This window comes from Rhea pennata, chromosome Z (assembly GCF_028389875.1).
Source record: "Rhea pennata isolate bPtePen1 chromosome Z, bPtePen1.pri, whole genome shotgun sequence".
Classification (NCBI taxonomy): Eukaryota; Metazoa; Chordata; class Aves; order Rheiformes; family Rheidae; genus Rhea; species Rhea pennata.
The window spans coordinates 22,031,325-22,048,940 of NC_084702.1; the positions used below are offsets into that span (position 1 = coordinate 22,031,325).

The 17,616-nt window shown below is 37.1% G+C and overlaps 1 protein-coding gene across 1 annotated transcript in view; it reads left to right on the top strand.

Annotated features, from left to right (window-relative positions):
• The window catches only part of ADAMTSL1 (ADAMTS like 1), a 473,068-nt gene that overhangs the window by 312,166 nt on the left and 143,286 nt on the right, over positions 1-17,616 (top strand). Inside the window, exon 6 of the mRNA XM_062599771.1 lies at positions 14,686-14,812. Coding sequence (XP_062455755.1) covers positions 14,686-14,812 — 127 coding nt within the window. The remainder of the gene's footprint in view (positions 1-14,685; positions 14,813-17,616) is intronic.

The following is a 17,616-nucleotide window of genomic DNA, read 5'->3' on the forward strand; positions in this document are numbered from 1 at the left end:
AGCTATTCCTGTAAACATAGTGAATTCATGTAAATTTTAGAGAATAAAAACTGTGTTCTTCAAAGTTAATTCAGTGCACTAGCTGCAAACCACCACTTACCTGAAATGATTAGCACACTTTATATATAATGGTTATTTGTATTAATAGTGCTTAAAAGTTCACAGTGATCTTTGCATGTTCAATGACATTTTCGTATGAGTTGACTCCAGAGCTGTGTGATTCAGAGCTGGCAACTGTAATAATACAAGGGCATGGAATTCTCATAGCTGCAAAAAATGGAGCCTCTTGAGCCTTGAATTCATTCTGCAGTCTTGGAGACTCCAAAATCACATTTTGTTTATTTAGAGGTTCTTTGCAATAAGTTATTTTATTATGTCAGAGATGCAGAGGTATATTTTCTGGATGATTCAGAGTAAAACCACTGCAAAGTAACCTTCAGTTTGCCTTCCTGGTGGGCTTGCATTGATCCAGGCACTGTTTGAACTGGGTCTTACGGATATGTATGTAGACTGTTCTAGTATGTTCTTCTGATTATACACCTAGGTATGGTTTTCTTCTGCTCTTGTTGGCAACTGAGCAGGAAGTGAATCTGGTTCAGCTAAAACATTTTATAAGCCATATAAACATGCCTATTCAATTATTATTTGTGTGAAAAATAAGCAAATATTTGTGTGCATGAGTGTGCAAAAGAATCGTGATTTTGTATAGGTGTCACTAATATCAATGTATACTTGCATAGACACAATGCATTTTTCCCAGCGAATCAAACAATTGTGTCAGTTCACTGATCTAACCAGAGGGCTATTTCTTACCATATAAGAGGTTGGTCAGCTTGTGGCCGGTTGAATGCCTCCAAGCTGTTCCTGAAGTTATAAATGGCAGAAGTGAGGAGTCAGTTGAATTGCCTTCTACGCACCTTGCTACTCTTTCCTGATTTCTCTTCTCTGGTACTCTTCAACATCTTTCACTCTTATGAGCAAATATTCATTTGTTCACAAAATACTGTATGTGAAATGTGCAAGATCCTTTATCTTTTAATTTTAATATTGTTTGGAGTTTTAGAATTATCTGTATCTGTATTATGAGCCTTTGTTTAATTAATAGTTTGTTTAATTAGCTGAAGCTTTGCTTTACGCATTGATCACACACTTGTTAAACACAAAATCGGCACAGGCTTCTGGCCATATTCATGAAGCAAAGCCAAACTTCTGTGCTTAGAACAGTTGTTTCCCTGAGTTCTTAAAAGAGGGTGATTAGAGGTTCTTAAAAAGATGTTTACTTTATCTTTACTTACAGAAGTAGGGTATAGGAGAGCTTCTGTTGCTGCTGCTTCAGTGCTACACACACTCCCTGGGACAGGACGGTAAACTCAGCCAGCTCAGAAATCATGCAAGTTGTGTATGTCTTGCCTACCTTCAAATTATGTACTATGAAAAGTAGACAACAACAGATGGGCTGCCTTTGTTCCTTGTGTAAAGCACTTAAGAAATTGATAGAAATTTCACACATACATCTATGGTAGTAGGTACCTTCCTTACAGGCAATAGAGACCTAAGAATGTCCTGACTTCATCTCCATATTTTTTAAATACAATTTTAGTGCTGATGTTACACATCCTTGCACAGAGAAAATAGCCCTTTGGGATGCAGGTTTTGCAATTCTTGCAATGTCCTAAGAAGATCTCTCTTAATATTTAGGATTAACTTTGAAAGAGTTTTCAGAAATGCTGAGCATTGATTTGTTTCTTCCTGGAGTTTTATCTTTGAACACATTCAGGATGGATTTTGACAAATACTCTTCTTCAGATGAAAAACTCTTTTCATATTGCCTCTCATTTCTTCCTAATTGACTTGTTTCTTCTATTTTAAATTCCTTTCTGTATGAATCCCTGTGTTATTTCAGTTCTTTTTTCTTTCTTCTGCTTTAAAAAAGTAAAGATTACCTTTCATATCTAATCTTTGGGTCTCATTTTGAGTTCACTTTAGAGTACATTATGCCTCAGTTGTATTGTGCAGCTAGCTTGAACCACCATGCTAAAGTAAGCAGACTGCACTTTCGGAAAATAGAGCTTCAATATTCCACATTAGAAAATGTCTATGTAAGTTTATTTAATGGTGGTCTAGAGCACAAAGCATTTTAAAACTACCCATTTCTAGTTTTTTTTTTCCTGTTTTTAAATATATTCCTGTCTACTTTAAATTCATTATGGGGTCTTACGAGGATAAAGTCATTTGCCCATATGGCAGCTGAAGCTGCAAAAAGATCCTTCTGAATTTTTGTGCATCAAGGCCATGTCCTGGTCTCACTTTACCAGTGATCCTCAGCTGCACCTGTGAAAACTAAGAGGAGAAACTGGCTGTATTTTGTGGAAGCAGCATTTGAGATCCAGCAATGAATTTTGGTACTGAAGAAAAGACAAGAGTTTCCTGCTCACCCTCAGATTCACTGATGATAACAATTTTAACTTTCTGTTTCCATTTTTTAGAACTAAAAGTGTATTGTCTGTCAGGCTGGCTATCCTAAGAATTTATTTCTATACGGAGAAAAATTGGATTTCAATATACTTGAAAATTTTCCCCTGGCTGCTCAATGGTTGAGTTGAATTTGTAAGGAGGCTATTTGTTCCAGTTTGGTTTTCTTGTAATATCTCAAACTATACTTTTATTTAAAATCAGATTTGTCATTTTTATTCACAGTTCACATTATCATCCACAGTAGCAACAAAGAGAGTCAGCTGTACCAAGCATATGTTAAAATACTTACTTCACTCTGTTTTACGCAGCTCACACCTAATGTTAAATCTCTCTTAAATGGAAATACCATCAGCGCTTTCTTTTTTTTTCTTTCTTCCTTTTCAGAAGAGTTAGCTCAAAATAATTGAAGATTTTGCCCCAGCCCTTTCAATTTTTTGCAATTTTAAAAGATATACTTGTGGGGTTTGCCTTTTTTTCTCTGTGTACAAACAGAAATGACTGGCTCTTCAGTAAGAAGAATGCAGGTTGCTGTCAAATGCTGATAGAAACTAAACTGAGTAGCAGTAGACATTTTAACCCCTCTAATTTCCTTCAGTTTTAGTAACCTCTACTAAAACATCTAGCAAGAATAAAGCAGGTGGATGTTTGCAGGCAAAAGATGCAATAGTTAAATTGAAGTCTTTTAACAAGCTTGTGGTCTAGTTTCTGGTGTCTTCATTTCTCAGTCATTCATGGAGTAGGCCGATAGACTGGCAACTGCAGCCACCTTCTATATTCCAAATGGCCTTTTCCTCCAAACATTTTCTTCCAAAGATCAGTGAATTATTTGACATTCCCCTGAGGAAATTTTCTGTCGTATTTTCATTATCTTACATTCTAATGAAAAGCCAGCCCTACATAGTGCTCTCCAAAGTCATACTGTGATTTGTTAATTGTAGAGACTTCTATTTCTGTGATTGTCAGCTGATGTGTTTTGTTCTGCATTTCACTTTTTTTTTATCCTCTTTTGTCTCATAAGTCTATGTGACTGCGGACTGTGCCCTCTCCTGCCATGCCACTTGTGCCTAGTTGGATATTTTCCCTTATTTATTCACTCAAGCAGGTGGCTGTTTGTGCAGCTCTTTCTTCCCTCACGGTTTCATACTTTGCCTGGTAAACTAACCTCAACCAGGATGCAGCAGTGAATAGAAAGGAACATGGCTTCTCATGCCCTGAAAGCCCTGTGCCCCAACACCAGTAGTCCGTGAAATCCATTGGGACTTCTGTTAATGAAAACAAAATATCTTTCCTGTTATCCTTTTTTTCTAACATTTCCCTACTACAGTCTAAAAACCTTAGACTGTGTTTCTGCTGAAGGGAAAATATTTCATTTTCATTTTTGACTTGCTCTATTTTCTTTATCCCTTTCACTTGTTCTTCTTGTTATCATAGTCTTCATACTTGGTTATCTGGCAGTTTAACTTTTATCTTTTGATTGTGCATATACCAGAAATATTTCTTTTGTTAACTCTGGCAAGGAACAGCAAGAGAACCAGCTTTTATTTTCTTGGATAATTAGCAAAGGTTATTAGGAGGTTTTTCCATCTCCAGTGTTAATGGAAGAATCTGCATGTTGCTGTATGGCATCAAATCAGGATGAAATTTATTACTGGGTTATTAAATATGTTGCTAGACAGTTACTTGCTGCACAGTGTTTCCAAAAAATAGGTCCCATCAATATCCCAGCCAAGCCCTCACCTGATGTAGATGAGTATTGTTTTTGTGCGATCATATTCATGAACCAGATGCTTGCAGTCCAGCCTGTTTCGTTTATTTGTACAAACGGACTGGCCCTCCTGTTCTGCTCTCCTAAGGATCCAGCTTCATAGAAACTGAAAAAGTTCAAATAGGGCAGTTTCTCTGTCTACAGGTAGTCCTTCAGAACCCACTGCCTCCGCTCCATTCGCACAGACGTGCACTCATTACACAAACCTTTCTTGATTTTTTGATGGAGAAAATAGAAGCTTGTGTATTGGAAGCCATGGTGAAGTGTATAATCCAGGATCTTACTTTAAACATTTTGGCCACAGCTCCGTGTAACAGTAGTCCTTCTGAGTTAAAAATCATGACAGCCACAACAAAGCTTACGGCATTTTCATATCAGAAGGTTAGACTTTGAAAACGTGTATAACCAAGAACACTTCATTTTGACTAATATCTTGAGGGTATAGCTATGTAAGTTCTCCCCCTAAAAAAGAGAAAAAATGTAGCAACTGAAAGACAGTGTAAATGTGATTGCAATTTTTTTTTTTTTTAAAGGATGAATAGTTGTAACATTTAGTGGAATGGGGCCTGCTACAGAGTCAGTAAGAGTCACACTAGTCACACAATGAGACGTGTGTTTAGGATGTGGCACACTGACTGGATTCATATGTGTGCAAGCAGGTAAGAGCTGCTGACTCCTTTAAAATTCTCCAAGGAATCTAGATGAAGGAAGCTAAGTTTTGCCTTCAGTTACTTCAGAATGAACCTGGAATAATTTTACAGTAGTCCAGGATTATCTTGCTGTTGATGATTAGATGTTGTTGTTAATATTGAAAAAATATGAAATTACTTCATATTTATGCTGGAATAAAAGAAAGATCTATATTACAGCTCTAGCAGCAGGATTAGAGCTGGCAATTAAAAAATATATCATTTCTAAAAGTAGGTCTTCAGGAAAGTTTACTAGTAACTAAAAATAATTGTCCAGCACTAGAAAGAATAAGATTTTTCTCCTTCCAAAAATGCCAATCTTTCTCCACTACATTTTTCCATTTTGCAGGTTGTCAGTTAAACAATGCTGCATCCCAAAAATGTTTGCCTTAGTGTCTAGCATTAATGATGATATTAAACTCTTCTTTAAAGATCTGCTATCAAATACAAAAAGCAGTAATTTTTAACCTTAAAAAAAAAAGATTATTTAAAAAATGTTAAGGCATGAAACAAAAAAAAAAAAGTTTTTTGAAGTTCCTGTTGCAATGGAATTGCAACAAAGAAAATTGAATGTATTTCCAAAGCTATAATTCATCTCATACTGAGGCATAAGATGCACTCAGCTATGGATATTTTGCCAGAAATATATTGTGTGTAGTTCCATACTGCTTCTGCAAAAATAAAAGCCATTTGTGTTAACTATTAGCATTAAGTACAGGTGCTGGTATTTTGACATTCCTTATTTGTGAAAATTTGAGGTTAAAAAATTTGTGGTAGGTGAAGTAATTGATGGTGAATCACCCAAAGATTTTAGATTCATTAACTCTAAAAACATTTTCAATATAAGCAAAAAAGGACCTGTATGAGGATATATTTGTTTATTTGGTAAGGTTTGATGATTTAATAGATGAGTTAATAGCATTTACATGTAAAAATGTGACAAATGTGAATGTCTCTGATTGTACAGGGATTTGAAAGTACAGACTTTTCTCATACCCTACCTTGCAGACTTTTCCACAATGAAGATATTGGTAATTAAATATTTTTCTTCACTGTATTTCTACATTTACACTATATTTACTATACTATTATGTCCTATGTATATACAATGTGTATGCATATACATGTATGTGCATGCTTGCATATTTATTATCTGTTTTATCATGGGCAGGGGCTGCGCTGACTGGTGCTTGATCTCAGCACCAAACAGTGGCTTGTGTTCTTTTTTTATGGGGATGATCATGCTATATTGCTTGTCCATCTTTTGAACAATCATGATTTAAGGATGGACAGTTTCTCTTTGTCCCATATAGAGAGTCTTGCTGCACTAATCCTTTTCTTTGTCCAGCTCATCCCAAAAGATAATCATGATAACAGCATCAGTTGAACACTTTTATGTTTGGTACCTTGATGTTGTAGTCATTAGCACAATAAACCTGCTTGCTACAGTTAAAACATAGATTTTAAAGAACATTGATTAGGTGGTCAAATCAACAGGCTCTTGAAGGCTCATGAAGCTGCCTCTGGCTCCAGCTGTCCCTGCAAGCTCTTCCTGGTTACTCCTTAGTTTGGAACAAGATTCCTTTGCACACTGTCCACGAGTGCTCCAGATCAACTTCCCAGGGTGAGAATGAAAAAGCCTATGACTCTTTCTGCCCTGACTGAAGCCTTGGAAGAAAATGGTCTTTGTTTTTCTATCGTACAAAACTCTATGCTATAATTGTAATGATGATTCTCACCCATGCTTGCTACCATAATTTACTGAGTTTGACAAGGTTCTATTTTTCTGAACTTTGATTTGGCATACTATCTATTCAGTGAGTGTAATTTCCAGTACAAGATTTTTATCTGTATTGCTGCTTTACATTCATACAAGAGAACTAGATATGTTCCTCATTTACTCATTTAGTGGTAAAGCAGGAGGGAACAGCCTCTGCTTGGCTAAGTCTTTACAAACAGGCATGATTTGTGTTTCAAATATGTATTCATTCTGAGGGGCATTCACTCCCCCATGACAGCTTCTACTAGTGATCTTTTTCTTCTGTCAATGCTATGGCAGAAGTCAGGCTGAAAGAAAAGGAAGTACTGAGAGAAAAAAAAGTCTAGATATTTACATGTTGCTGAGGTTTCAGTCTTCAGCTACTTCAGGTTCAGCTACTTCTGTACTTCGGTACTTCTGCCTTCTGTTTAGAGTTTGATTGTTTTTTTCTCAGCTGGAAACCAGAAATAAAATGTAGAAGGTGCAATAATGACTCTAGTATCTAGACATGAGAATGACTATATTCCCCTTGTACATAGAAAGCATTATAACAGGATTGATTCCAAGCTATATTTTAGCTTAGCCCAGCCTTCTAGCATAATGATTATAATTACTTTGCGGTTCTTGAAATCTGTACCAAGCTCCTCGGCCTGAATGTTCAAAAAGATTTATTTTTTTGGAGTATGTTGAAATGTAGATGTGCTATAGGGAGAAAGTGTTTCAGAAAGTCTTGAATTCTTGATTTCTGCTGGTCAGATGTTTTTGAAGGCTATCAGCTACAGTCATCAATCATTCTTTGAACTTTTTTTCTAATATTCTCAATCCTCATCTGCTTCTGTTCATAGCGATCTCTCATATGGAAAGCGAGTCTTAAGTTTGTTCTTGTTGAAGACAGAGATAAGAAATAAGAAATAAGTAGCTTTTTGCACAGCATGCAGTGGTTCCAGAACAGAAAAAGAAATGGGATATTAAAACCTAATGACCTCAAAACTGTAATATCCAAATGCTTAAATTGTTCTCACTGTGCTAGGTAAAACATTTTTGTGGCAGAGAGTGGTAAGGAAATGGTGATATATTCATTGTGTGAAAGAAGCTGTATTTGCACTATTAGGCCTTCACTCCCCAGTCCTGAGCTATCAATTTTCCACTTTATGGTCCAGTAGAAATTGGCATCACTGTTGCGACATCGTGTTCTGCTCCTTCAACAGAAGCAGTACCTGCTGTCACTCCCAAGTAACCCTGATATGGGTAGTGTTTTTGGTGAATGCCAGCAGCACAGGGAGTGCTTCACTTTTCTGGCAGAAGCACAGTGTGATTTGTGTGTTTAGCAAAAAAGAAATTAAGAAATACGATTTGGAGACTCCTGGAGAGTTACTGGCCCTAAGCATTTCTTCTATGATTATCAGTAAGACAACAAAAAATGAGGCGTGTGAAGAATGCTGTCAGATTCTGGAGTGGCTCAGGGGATTTACTGCTGTGTGAATATGTCAAGATGTCTATGCTAAGTGACAGTTTTGAGAGTCCTTGCAGAAACAGACCTGTGGTTCACACTGAAGATCATAACAAGGCTTCCAATTTTTGTGAGGATTCAGGACGGGGACTGTAGTCCTTTTAAGTTATTTCCTCTCTCATCCCGCTATCTTCTTGTAAGGCCCATGTGCACGCATTTTCTTACACCCTAAAGGGTAGGTTGGAATAGCGTATTTCTAAGCTAATATAGCCCAAGAAGTTTCTTCAGTGGCTCAGGAAACTTCTTAAGCACTAAGAATCCCCATTATTTAGACTGATAGAGCATCGGCTGCGATCAGCCAGAGAGGCCTGTCTGCAGGGAGGAATTTTGTATACAGAGCAGAAGAGAGGTCTGTGTGGTGAGATCAAATATGCCATGAGGTCAGAAGAACTAACAGAGGATCACAGTGAAATGTAATATGTGTCACAAGGGAAAATTAAAGGCTGTTATAATTTGGTGCTCACAATCTGTGAGAAGTGTGGGCCCAGACATTACAAATGAGGATGCTAAAGGAAAGTTGCCTTGATGAGTTTTAACTTATCCTGGCCTTTACAATAATCTTTTATTGGATTATTTTCACATGCTTTTGCAAAATTTTGCAAAAATTTCCCCTGGAAAAGCAGAATAAGATGTTTATCCAGAAGATATGTGGGACTCTCCTGGAAAAAATCAACTATTTCAATAATAACCTACTATAGAGCATTGCCTAGCAAAACAAAGATTTCCTCTTATCATTCATCAATGATAGCAAAGCAAATCAGTTCCAAGAGATCAGTGATATCAGTGATAATGCAGCAGACAACATTTAATTACAGAGATGGCCAGCCACATGCTTAGCATGTTGGATGGTGGCTCAAAGTCACTGAAAAAAGTAGTTAGTATTAACCATTTGGCTACTGTTCAGTCACTAAAATCTGTTTACACTTCCTGAACAGCTGCAAGTTGTGCTTGACTCCAGTGCTAAGTACATTAATTGCATGTGTCACCACGGCTGCTTTTACCAGCATTGCTACAAATCACCTAGCCATTGTAAAAGTGATCTTACAGCCTTCAATTTTAGTTGCTTTTTGTCATGAAGCTATAATTAAATTCCCAGGGGTGTAGGAGGATCACACCTGTTGCTTTGTGTTGCACAAGACAGGGCCCATCATAGGATTATATGGGGTCTGCAGCCAGCCTATGTTAGATAAATGCTGAGACTGCGACTGTCAGTGTAGAATGTCAGCGAACTGAATGGCAGATAATGTCTACCAGGGGCTGCAAGTCCCTATAGCAGGGATACCAGCCGGATTCCAGTTTGAGGTACAGCTTGTTCTCTCCACAATAATTTGAATCGCCACAAAAATTAAATTAATTTCAAATCTTGATTGTAAAACATATTTTTGGACCCGGTTGAAACAGGGCTTGGATCCAAATCTTTCTTCAGCTGAGCACTGACAAGCTACATAAGTCCCAGATTGAGCCCCACATTAGCATCCATCTGAAGGGTGACTTTGTTTTTCTCAGGTTCTCAGAACTATGTGTATCTGAGCTGTAGACACGACCTTTGAAAAACAGAGAGATTTATTTGTAATTGGCTAGATTTGCAAGCTTGCTTTATACATTATTTCCTGCCTAGGGTTTCTTAATACTGAATAGAAATGATTATGAAAACTTCTTACTTCAGGGCACTTCCAGGCAAGCCGGGCTGAAGCAAAACCTGTCATTGCTGGTCTAGTTTTATTTCTGGAAAAATCTGCTAAATTGAGCCAGAGTTCAAGTCCACAAGGGGACTCCATACATGCATAACGTTCATGCACACACTTTGTTAGTTCCAACTCCTACTGCTGGACTTTCAGTCTGATGCCTTTAAACTATACATAAGTGGTTGTTCTACTAGCTCTGTGACTTCTTGTGTCGTGCAAAAAGTATTCTACGTATGTATCTCGGTGTCAGGAATATCCCTATTTTTCTGTTTTGCCAACTCACTTCGTGTCAATGGAGAAAAACTGAGAGCGGACAAGAATCAAACTCACAGTGAAGTCTGGGACTTCAGCCTAAAATGTAATATGGATGCTTTACCTCTGAGCAAAATCACTGTATCTCATGCCAGAAAACAATACAGGCTTGGCCAGCTAGGGATTAGCTGTTATTATTCTGGCTTTTTCTTACTAACATTTTCTTTGCTAAGCCTATAAGGAGGATAAAAAGGAAGCCCAGTTAAGGATGAACACTGATACAGAGTGAGATGGCAAAGGACTGGGCAGGTAGCTGATGACCTAACTGATGATTTCCTTATTTTGGTGCTGCATGGCTGACATCTTCCATATACTGTACAAAGCCTGAGAGATCTCACAGCTCTGCATGATTTATCTCTACTGCTATAAGTTATTTAACTGCTACAGCAGTGAGCTTCATAGGAGTACCTTTAAAATAGGTAAGAGCTTCATCCAAAGCCTTTTGAAGATTCAGGTACATTTTCTTGAATTTAATGAGGCTTGGTTTAGACTGTCAGGGAAGTGAATGGAGCCACTTCTGACATTTTGTAAAGTCTGCAGCTCAAGTCTCTGAACACAGCAACGTGAAACTCCAAGGATTTCAGTGTGGAAAATCTGTGCTTCATTAAGCTGCTTTAAGCAAAAGGAGCTTAATGTATAGTAGAAATGCATATGAAAACTGCTTACTTCAGATCATTTCCAAGCACACCCTGTTGCAGTGATTAATTTTTGTTCCTGGTGAGGGCTTTCTTCCCAGTCCTTTGTGAATTGAAAAGGACTTCATCTGCCTAAACCCCCAGGATATATTAAGAGCAAGACTAGAAAAGGACTGCTTTTCTAGCAATGAAAAAGGAAGATTCCATCCCATAGAAATTCCAAAAATTGAACATTGTTTCTGGCTTCAAACTAAGATGAAAAATTGACATTTCAAAGCTTTTCAGGGAGTGAAATATTCTCCAGACCTTTAATTCACAAATGTTCATGTCAAACTGTGCCAACTAAGCCAGTATTCTAAGTTTCAGATTAGTACCTCTACTGACTCCCTTGCTTAACAACCTGGTTCAGCAGTGTCTTCCTCAGCGTTTATTTGAACAATGAGTCTTTAGCCAGCCCTAGTCAGATCAGGATGTCCATAGGTCAGTGTTGCAGCGGGCTATTTTGTCTCTGCACCCTAATCCTCCTTTTCCAGTGTGTTGCATCTTGGTCATGCACTGATAACTGCCATTGCAGAAGTCCTCTCAGGGTTTTGTTCATTTTATGGATAGGCGCTTGAAAAGAGAATTCTGTACTCCTTGTTAACTCTCTGCAGATTTCTGCAGATGTAGTAATACAAGTGTGGAAAATATTCAGAAAAAGTATTCTGAACTGTACTTTCTCTTTTATAGTGCATTTTCTGCAACATTGTAAGAAAGTGAAAATAATGTTATGGAAATGACATATTCTCATCCCAAATCAACCAAACCTAAGTTTTTTCTGCTCATGGAGAGAAGAATGATTATTCTACTGAACTGTAATTTTTTTCAGGAGCCCTTTAATATTTTCTTGTCTGACCTTTTGCTTTCATAAGAGCCCAGCCCTTACACTGCTTTCATGCAAGAGCTACTAAAAAGTAATATAATAGATTTTGGGGAGTGTTTTTCATTTTAAAGCATCAGTGGCTTTACTGCAAACACTACTGACATGAGAGATGGAAGATGGAAACAACAGCTGTGTAACACACTGATAGATTTGGTTGTTTTTTCAGGGTTTTCCTAAGGAGTAAAAGATGAAACAGTGGAGAAGTTCTGAAGTGAGTCGGGAAGGTTTATTTCAGCCATTAGTTCAGTTGATTCATCAGGATTATAATGAAAATTCTGTAAATATTCCTGGAGTTCAGGATGTCTATTAGGATAAATATTCTAATTAAAAAAGCTGCCCAGAAATAAGGAAAAATTGGAAATTTGTTTCATTTATTCAAATTTCTAAAATTGTTAAACTGAGAATATGTAACCAGACCAGTAAATTTAAAACACATATGCAGTGCAGTATACTGTACCCTATAACTGTACTGTGTACCGTACCATATAACTTTTAACTGTTCATGAGAGATCTCCAATTTGTTCTCCATTTTTTTATGCCATGTACAGGCAATAGCTGTCCTTATCAAAAAGAGCAATGAATCTCAATACAGCTTCCTTTCATATCTGAATTTTTCCTCTACAGTTTCCTCCAGAAGTTGTGACCGAGTCCAAGACTGCTCAGTTTATTATTGACTTTAATCAGACTGGAGCCTATGGCAATGTGAAAGCTGATGATTCACAAAGTTAAAAAATCTTTAAAGTAGCAAAGGCTGATTTTGAAATTGTTTGGCTCATGCCTGGATTTCAGGTCCAGCCTTTTCACATACAGAAGTTTGCACGTTCTTTCTGAAATAGGTGGATATGTGCAGTTTTGTATTTCATTTTAAACTGTACCTTTGAATGAGCAGAAATTATGTTACGCACAGAAGGGAATTCCAGTCCTTTCTCTGATATTGAGATTCTTTAGCAGGATCCTTTTCACCATGTGATCTTGAGAGCTGTAATGCACATAATGCGGATTCATCTGATTTGTAGTCACTGTATCACATGTTTTCCAGATCAAGCATGGGATTCTTTTAGATGTTGTCTACACGGAGACATTCTTTAAAGTTAAAGCAAATCAGTCTATACTTATACTGAGTTGGTTAAGTCCCTGTGTGGATGTTCTTATTCAGAAATAAAACGGTCCTAAATTTAATATGGTACCGCTGACAGGATTCATAAATCTTTACTTGGGAGCTCTGTATGGACTAGTCACAGTCAAGATAATCTTTTAACTTTTTCATTCAGTTATTTAACCATTATTTGGCTTGGTGGTTCTCATGTGATAAAATGTCTCTTACGGTCTTGCTATGAACACATTTTTAGGGTAATTTGTCATTTTGGGTGAAATATTACTCCATACTCTTCATTAGCTCTCATGGAGTCATTGCCAAATGGTGGAGAAGCATATAAAACTGACCCAGTTCTGACCTAGCAGAAACAGGTATAGTCAAAGAAATTCAGTGATAGTTTTCATCAAACCTGAATATAATCTATTCTGTTTAAAATTAAATTAATTATGACCTCAATGTTATAGATAATCAAATTATTTTTTTCTATATCATTAGTAAAATAGTAGTGTTAGTAACATAAGTTAAATTGCAATAAGTAAATACAGAGTATTAATCAATGCCTACATTTTCACAGGAAAATACAGAAGAGTTGTCAAAACCATAAGTACATCTTGCCCTACCAGAAGTCTGAAACTGTGTACACAAAGATTTGCACATAGAAAACATAACAAGTCCAAAAGTTTGTTTAAGTGGTCAAGTGTCACATGCAGCTTTTATGAGCCTGGATGATAAGTACTTTCATCCTGCACTACCTACTATATCATTTTTTAAGGCTCATCTCTCTGGTTTTAATTGAAGCTCACAGATGCAGGAAAATTTACAGCTGAAATAAGCACTTTATTCAAAATTCTCTGTGTTTATATATCCTCTCTACTTAGCCAAGAATCCTAGCACAAACCATTCTGAAGTAGAATTTATACACAGATCTTTCTTTCATTGGTTACTTCTCATGCTAGAAAGCCTTTCATTTTCTAATATGTATGAAGATAATTATAATACTGAATGGACTTGCTTAATTTATTGGATTTAAATTATTTGTGTATGAAACTCATAAACTGGGTTCAGAATTGAAAGCTCAAACAAAAGGCCTGTATTAGTACTGTACAGAATAAATTTATATTCCATTGATTCTCCTGGCAACTGTGAACTTGTTTGTGAACTTAGAAGCCTCGTTTACTATTCAACTTCTAACATTTTGAAAAAAAAAAAACAATTTGTCCATAAGCATAAAGCCAATTTCAGAGCATGGAATTGCACTCCTGACTCTCAAGTTTTTTGTTTTAACCATTTTCTCCTACTTCATCAAACTTTTAACAATATGCACAGGTTTTGATTGTACGCAGTGAGATTATTGTCAAACATAATTAATAACACATGGTTTTCCTGAGTGCCTAGTAGGTAAGACTTTCCTGAGATCACAGCCATATTCTTTGTCTGTCTAAACTTCTCTTTGCTAATGTCTTTCTGATGCCTAACTATCTGTATTCCTATCTGTTTCAGGCTTTCTTTTTCCTGTGGTGAAACTCAAAGAAGTATAATTTGTCATAGGTCTCTGACCAAGAAATATTCACAATAGCCTAAAAAAAAAACCCTCCAACAATACTCTTTTCTTTCTCCCAACTGCAAAAGCCATTGAGTACTAACCTGCTCGCTATCTCAAATCTAAATTCAGTTCAAATGCCCAGCCAGATTTGTTCAGCCTCTTTCATTGCTAACATATTTTATGGCCCTCTAGAGACAACATGAGAGAAATTTGGCAGTAATTAGTTGCAGAGATGGATCAAGCAGTCCTTCAGTAGGTGCTCACATTGAACTGCACATCTTTCTTTCTTGCCAGATTGTTGGCTGTGACCGCCAGCTGGGAAGCACTGTCAAGGAAGATAACTGTGGGGTCTGCAATGGCGATGGGTCCACCTGCCGGCTTGTTCGAGGCCAGTATAAGTCCCAACTTTCAGCAAGTAAATGTAAGCTGTCCTTTTCCACCGTAGAGGGGGTAGCAGTCCTGACAGATTATGAGATTATGATATCACTAGGCGTTGTGGGTAAAGTGCCATCTTCCCCCCTTCGTCCAAAATACGTTTCTTGCCAGGTAGATTTTTCCTATTCTTTCTCATACAGGCAGTTGAATGCAGGAAGTGAATCCTCCCATCGTTTCCTTCCTCTTAGGTTAAATCACACTTGCACAGACTATGTCTCTGGCTTTGAGGGCAGGTAGAGGAACACAGGGAGTTGTCATCCAGTATATTACCCCAGTCTGAGCTAACTGGCCAGTTGAGAAGGGCTGGGGGATGAGAAGAGCATTGGCTCTATCTGTGCTAATCAGGCTGGGTTAGCTAGCTAGGTCTATGATCCAGTCCATGCTGCACTGAAGACAGATTAGCTTATGCTGCCCATAGAGCATGGAGGAGCAATTCGGGGGAGGGGGAGCAGAATTTGGCACTGTCCTGGCACAGTGCTCTTTCCCAGAGCTGCACCTGTGGTGGCCCCAGGTGCCCATCTGCTTGCACTCACAGCTTGGTGACTCAGTCCTGACTTCCATGTCATTCGTACATGGTAACTACAGGCAGATGTGTGCTGTCTGACACACTCCCCGAGCAAGTTTTAAGCCAGCTTCAACTTGAAAGTTGTATAGTAACATCATTATGGCATAGTGACTGGGTTAGTTTATCCTGATCTCTAATGACAGTGTGGTATCTGCGTGCACATATGTTTGTGGATTCATATGTAGACAACGTTAAGTTTCTGTGAGGAGCAGAGAAGTGCTTTTTACAGAGTCCTCTCTCTTGTCAAAAAGGAATAAGGAAGATGATACTCTTCTGTAGGGAGGAAGGAAAGGAATAATCCTCATATGAGTTTCACTACTGAGGTGGACATGCGTGTTACAGAACACAGGAAATAATTCACAAAGATTGGGAATGAAATTTCACCTCACTATTGCCATAGCTTCAATGGTCATGAACAGATTCAGATACCTCCAAGCTGCTTGAGACTTGATATTATTTGTGTGAACTTTTTTGGCAGATGTCTTTTCCTATAGGAATAATTTTTTGTTTTTCAGTTCTATTGTGGTAAAATGTTATTCCTTTCTTTTCTACTGAGGATCAAGGCATTAATATGTTAGGCACAGTACTAATATGCAACTAAAATATAGTTCCTACCCCAATGGTTTATTACTAAATATAGAATAAAGAGTACAGGCAGAAGAGCTGATGGCAGAAAGCATAGTCTTAGAGGGAGACAAATGTGAAAAGTACGTTAGAAAACAAATTGTTCACACACATTTGCTTGCAAATAATTGTTTTATAGAATGAATGATGCTAATCAAATTTTATAAGCAGTCTTTAGAAGCCAATTGGCATTATTTCTCCCTCCAACCCTAGAAATACATTTTGTTATACAACACTATGAATTTTGAATATAGTAAAAATGTATGCTTCTTCAAATTGACTTTTCACAATTGTAATGCCATGATTACTTCAGGTTCACATGTGAATTAGTGTGCATATTTTATGAGGGTTCACTCCCAGAAATATGTACTACTTATAAGGGATTAAAATGCTGAAGAGCTTTGACAAATCCATCCTGTGCTTATTTTTTGCCTCTGTAAATGTAGCTGCGTAAACATTTCTGTGATCTGGGACCTGATTTAGTTCCTCAGATGACAGTATTGCATTTGGCTACTCAATAGCTTAATTCCAGATGATCTGTTTAAAATAATCCCTTTTCATCAATAATGATATCTGATTTTTCCTCAATATGAAGAAGATAATAAAAGCGTATGTGAGCTATACTGCTATATAACATAAGAGAAATCAGAAAGATCATGTGAAGTAATCTGTCATAAACAGAAGTTTTTTGAGGGTCTGGGATTTTTATTTCCCTAACACAGCAGAGCATTCAATTTTTAGGATTGTGCTGGGGAATCAGGCAGTAACCTTTATTGCAGTGCTGTCCCAAAGCTTTTTGGAAGTTGTTTATTATGTCAAAACTAGCCCAGACACAGTGTTGAGTACATCATATTGAATTCATTTTCTCTTAATGCTTATATTCAGTTCTCTTCTCTTTGCTGTTTACACCATGCAGAGATGTAGAAGGATAATACTAGGAAGAAATTCAGAGAGCTTTTAAACAGTTAGCACTTGCTGCAGAAACAACTTCCTCAGTATTTATAGGGATAGTATACATCTCCCAGAGGCCTCTGAAATGGAAGCATAGCAGGGCAAGAGGCAATGTGTCCTTGAATTCTCTCTTACATTTTATAAAAAGGGAAATACCTGTGTCTATGCTCTTTTATTCTATTAGAAATTTAAAATAATGGTACAAAAGATTTAATTCCAGAAATATCCTTTGTTCTTAGTCCTGAGTTTGAGTAGGTCAGTCTTTCTGACTTTTCATAGTGATTTTTTAAAATAATATTTATGTTTGGAAAAAATGTAGATGGATTGCAGAGATGAATTCAAACTGGCTTCTTTGTATTCACCTAGTACTTAGAGAAGTGCTCTCTGAAAGTGGTGGATGAATTCTGCTAATCACCTTATGCAAAGTTAAGGTTGCTAGTATTTCTCTAAAAGGCAAAATGACATCTACTAGTGAACAATTTATATCTGAGTAGGTTACTGTAAAAGCAAATGATAGAAATTGTTATCCTGAAGATATCCTATATGAAAATATCCTGAAGATATCCTATCTAATAGGTATCCGATTGCTCTTGCCATTGATGTCAAAAGATGCAATTCCTGATTTCAATTTATTATCAATAGTAATGGGA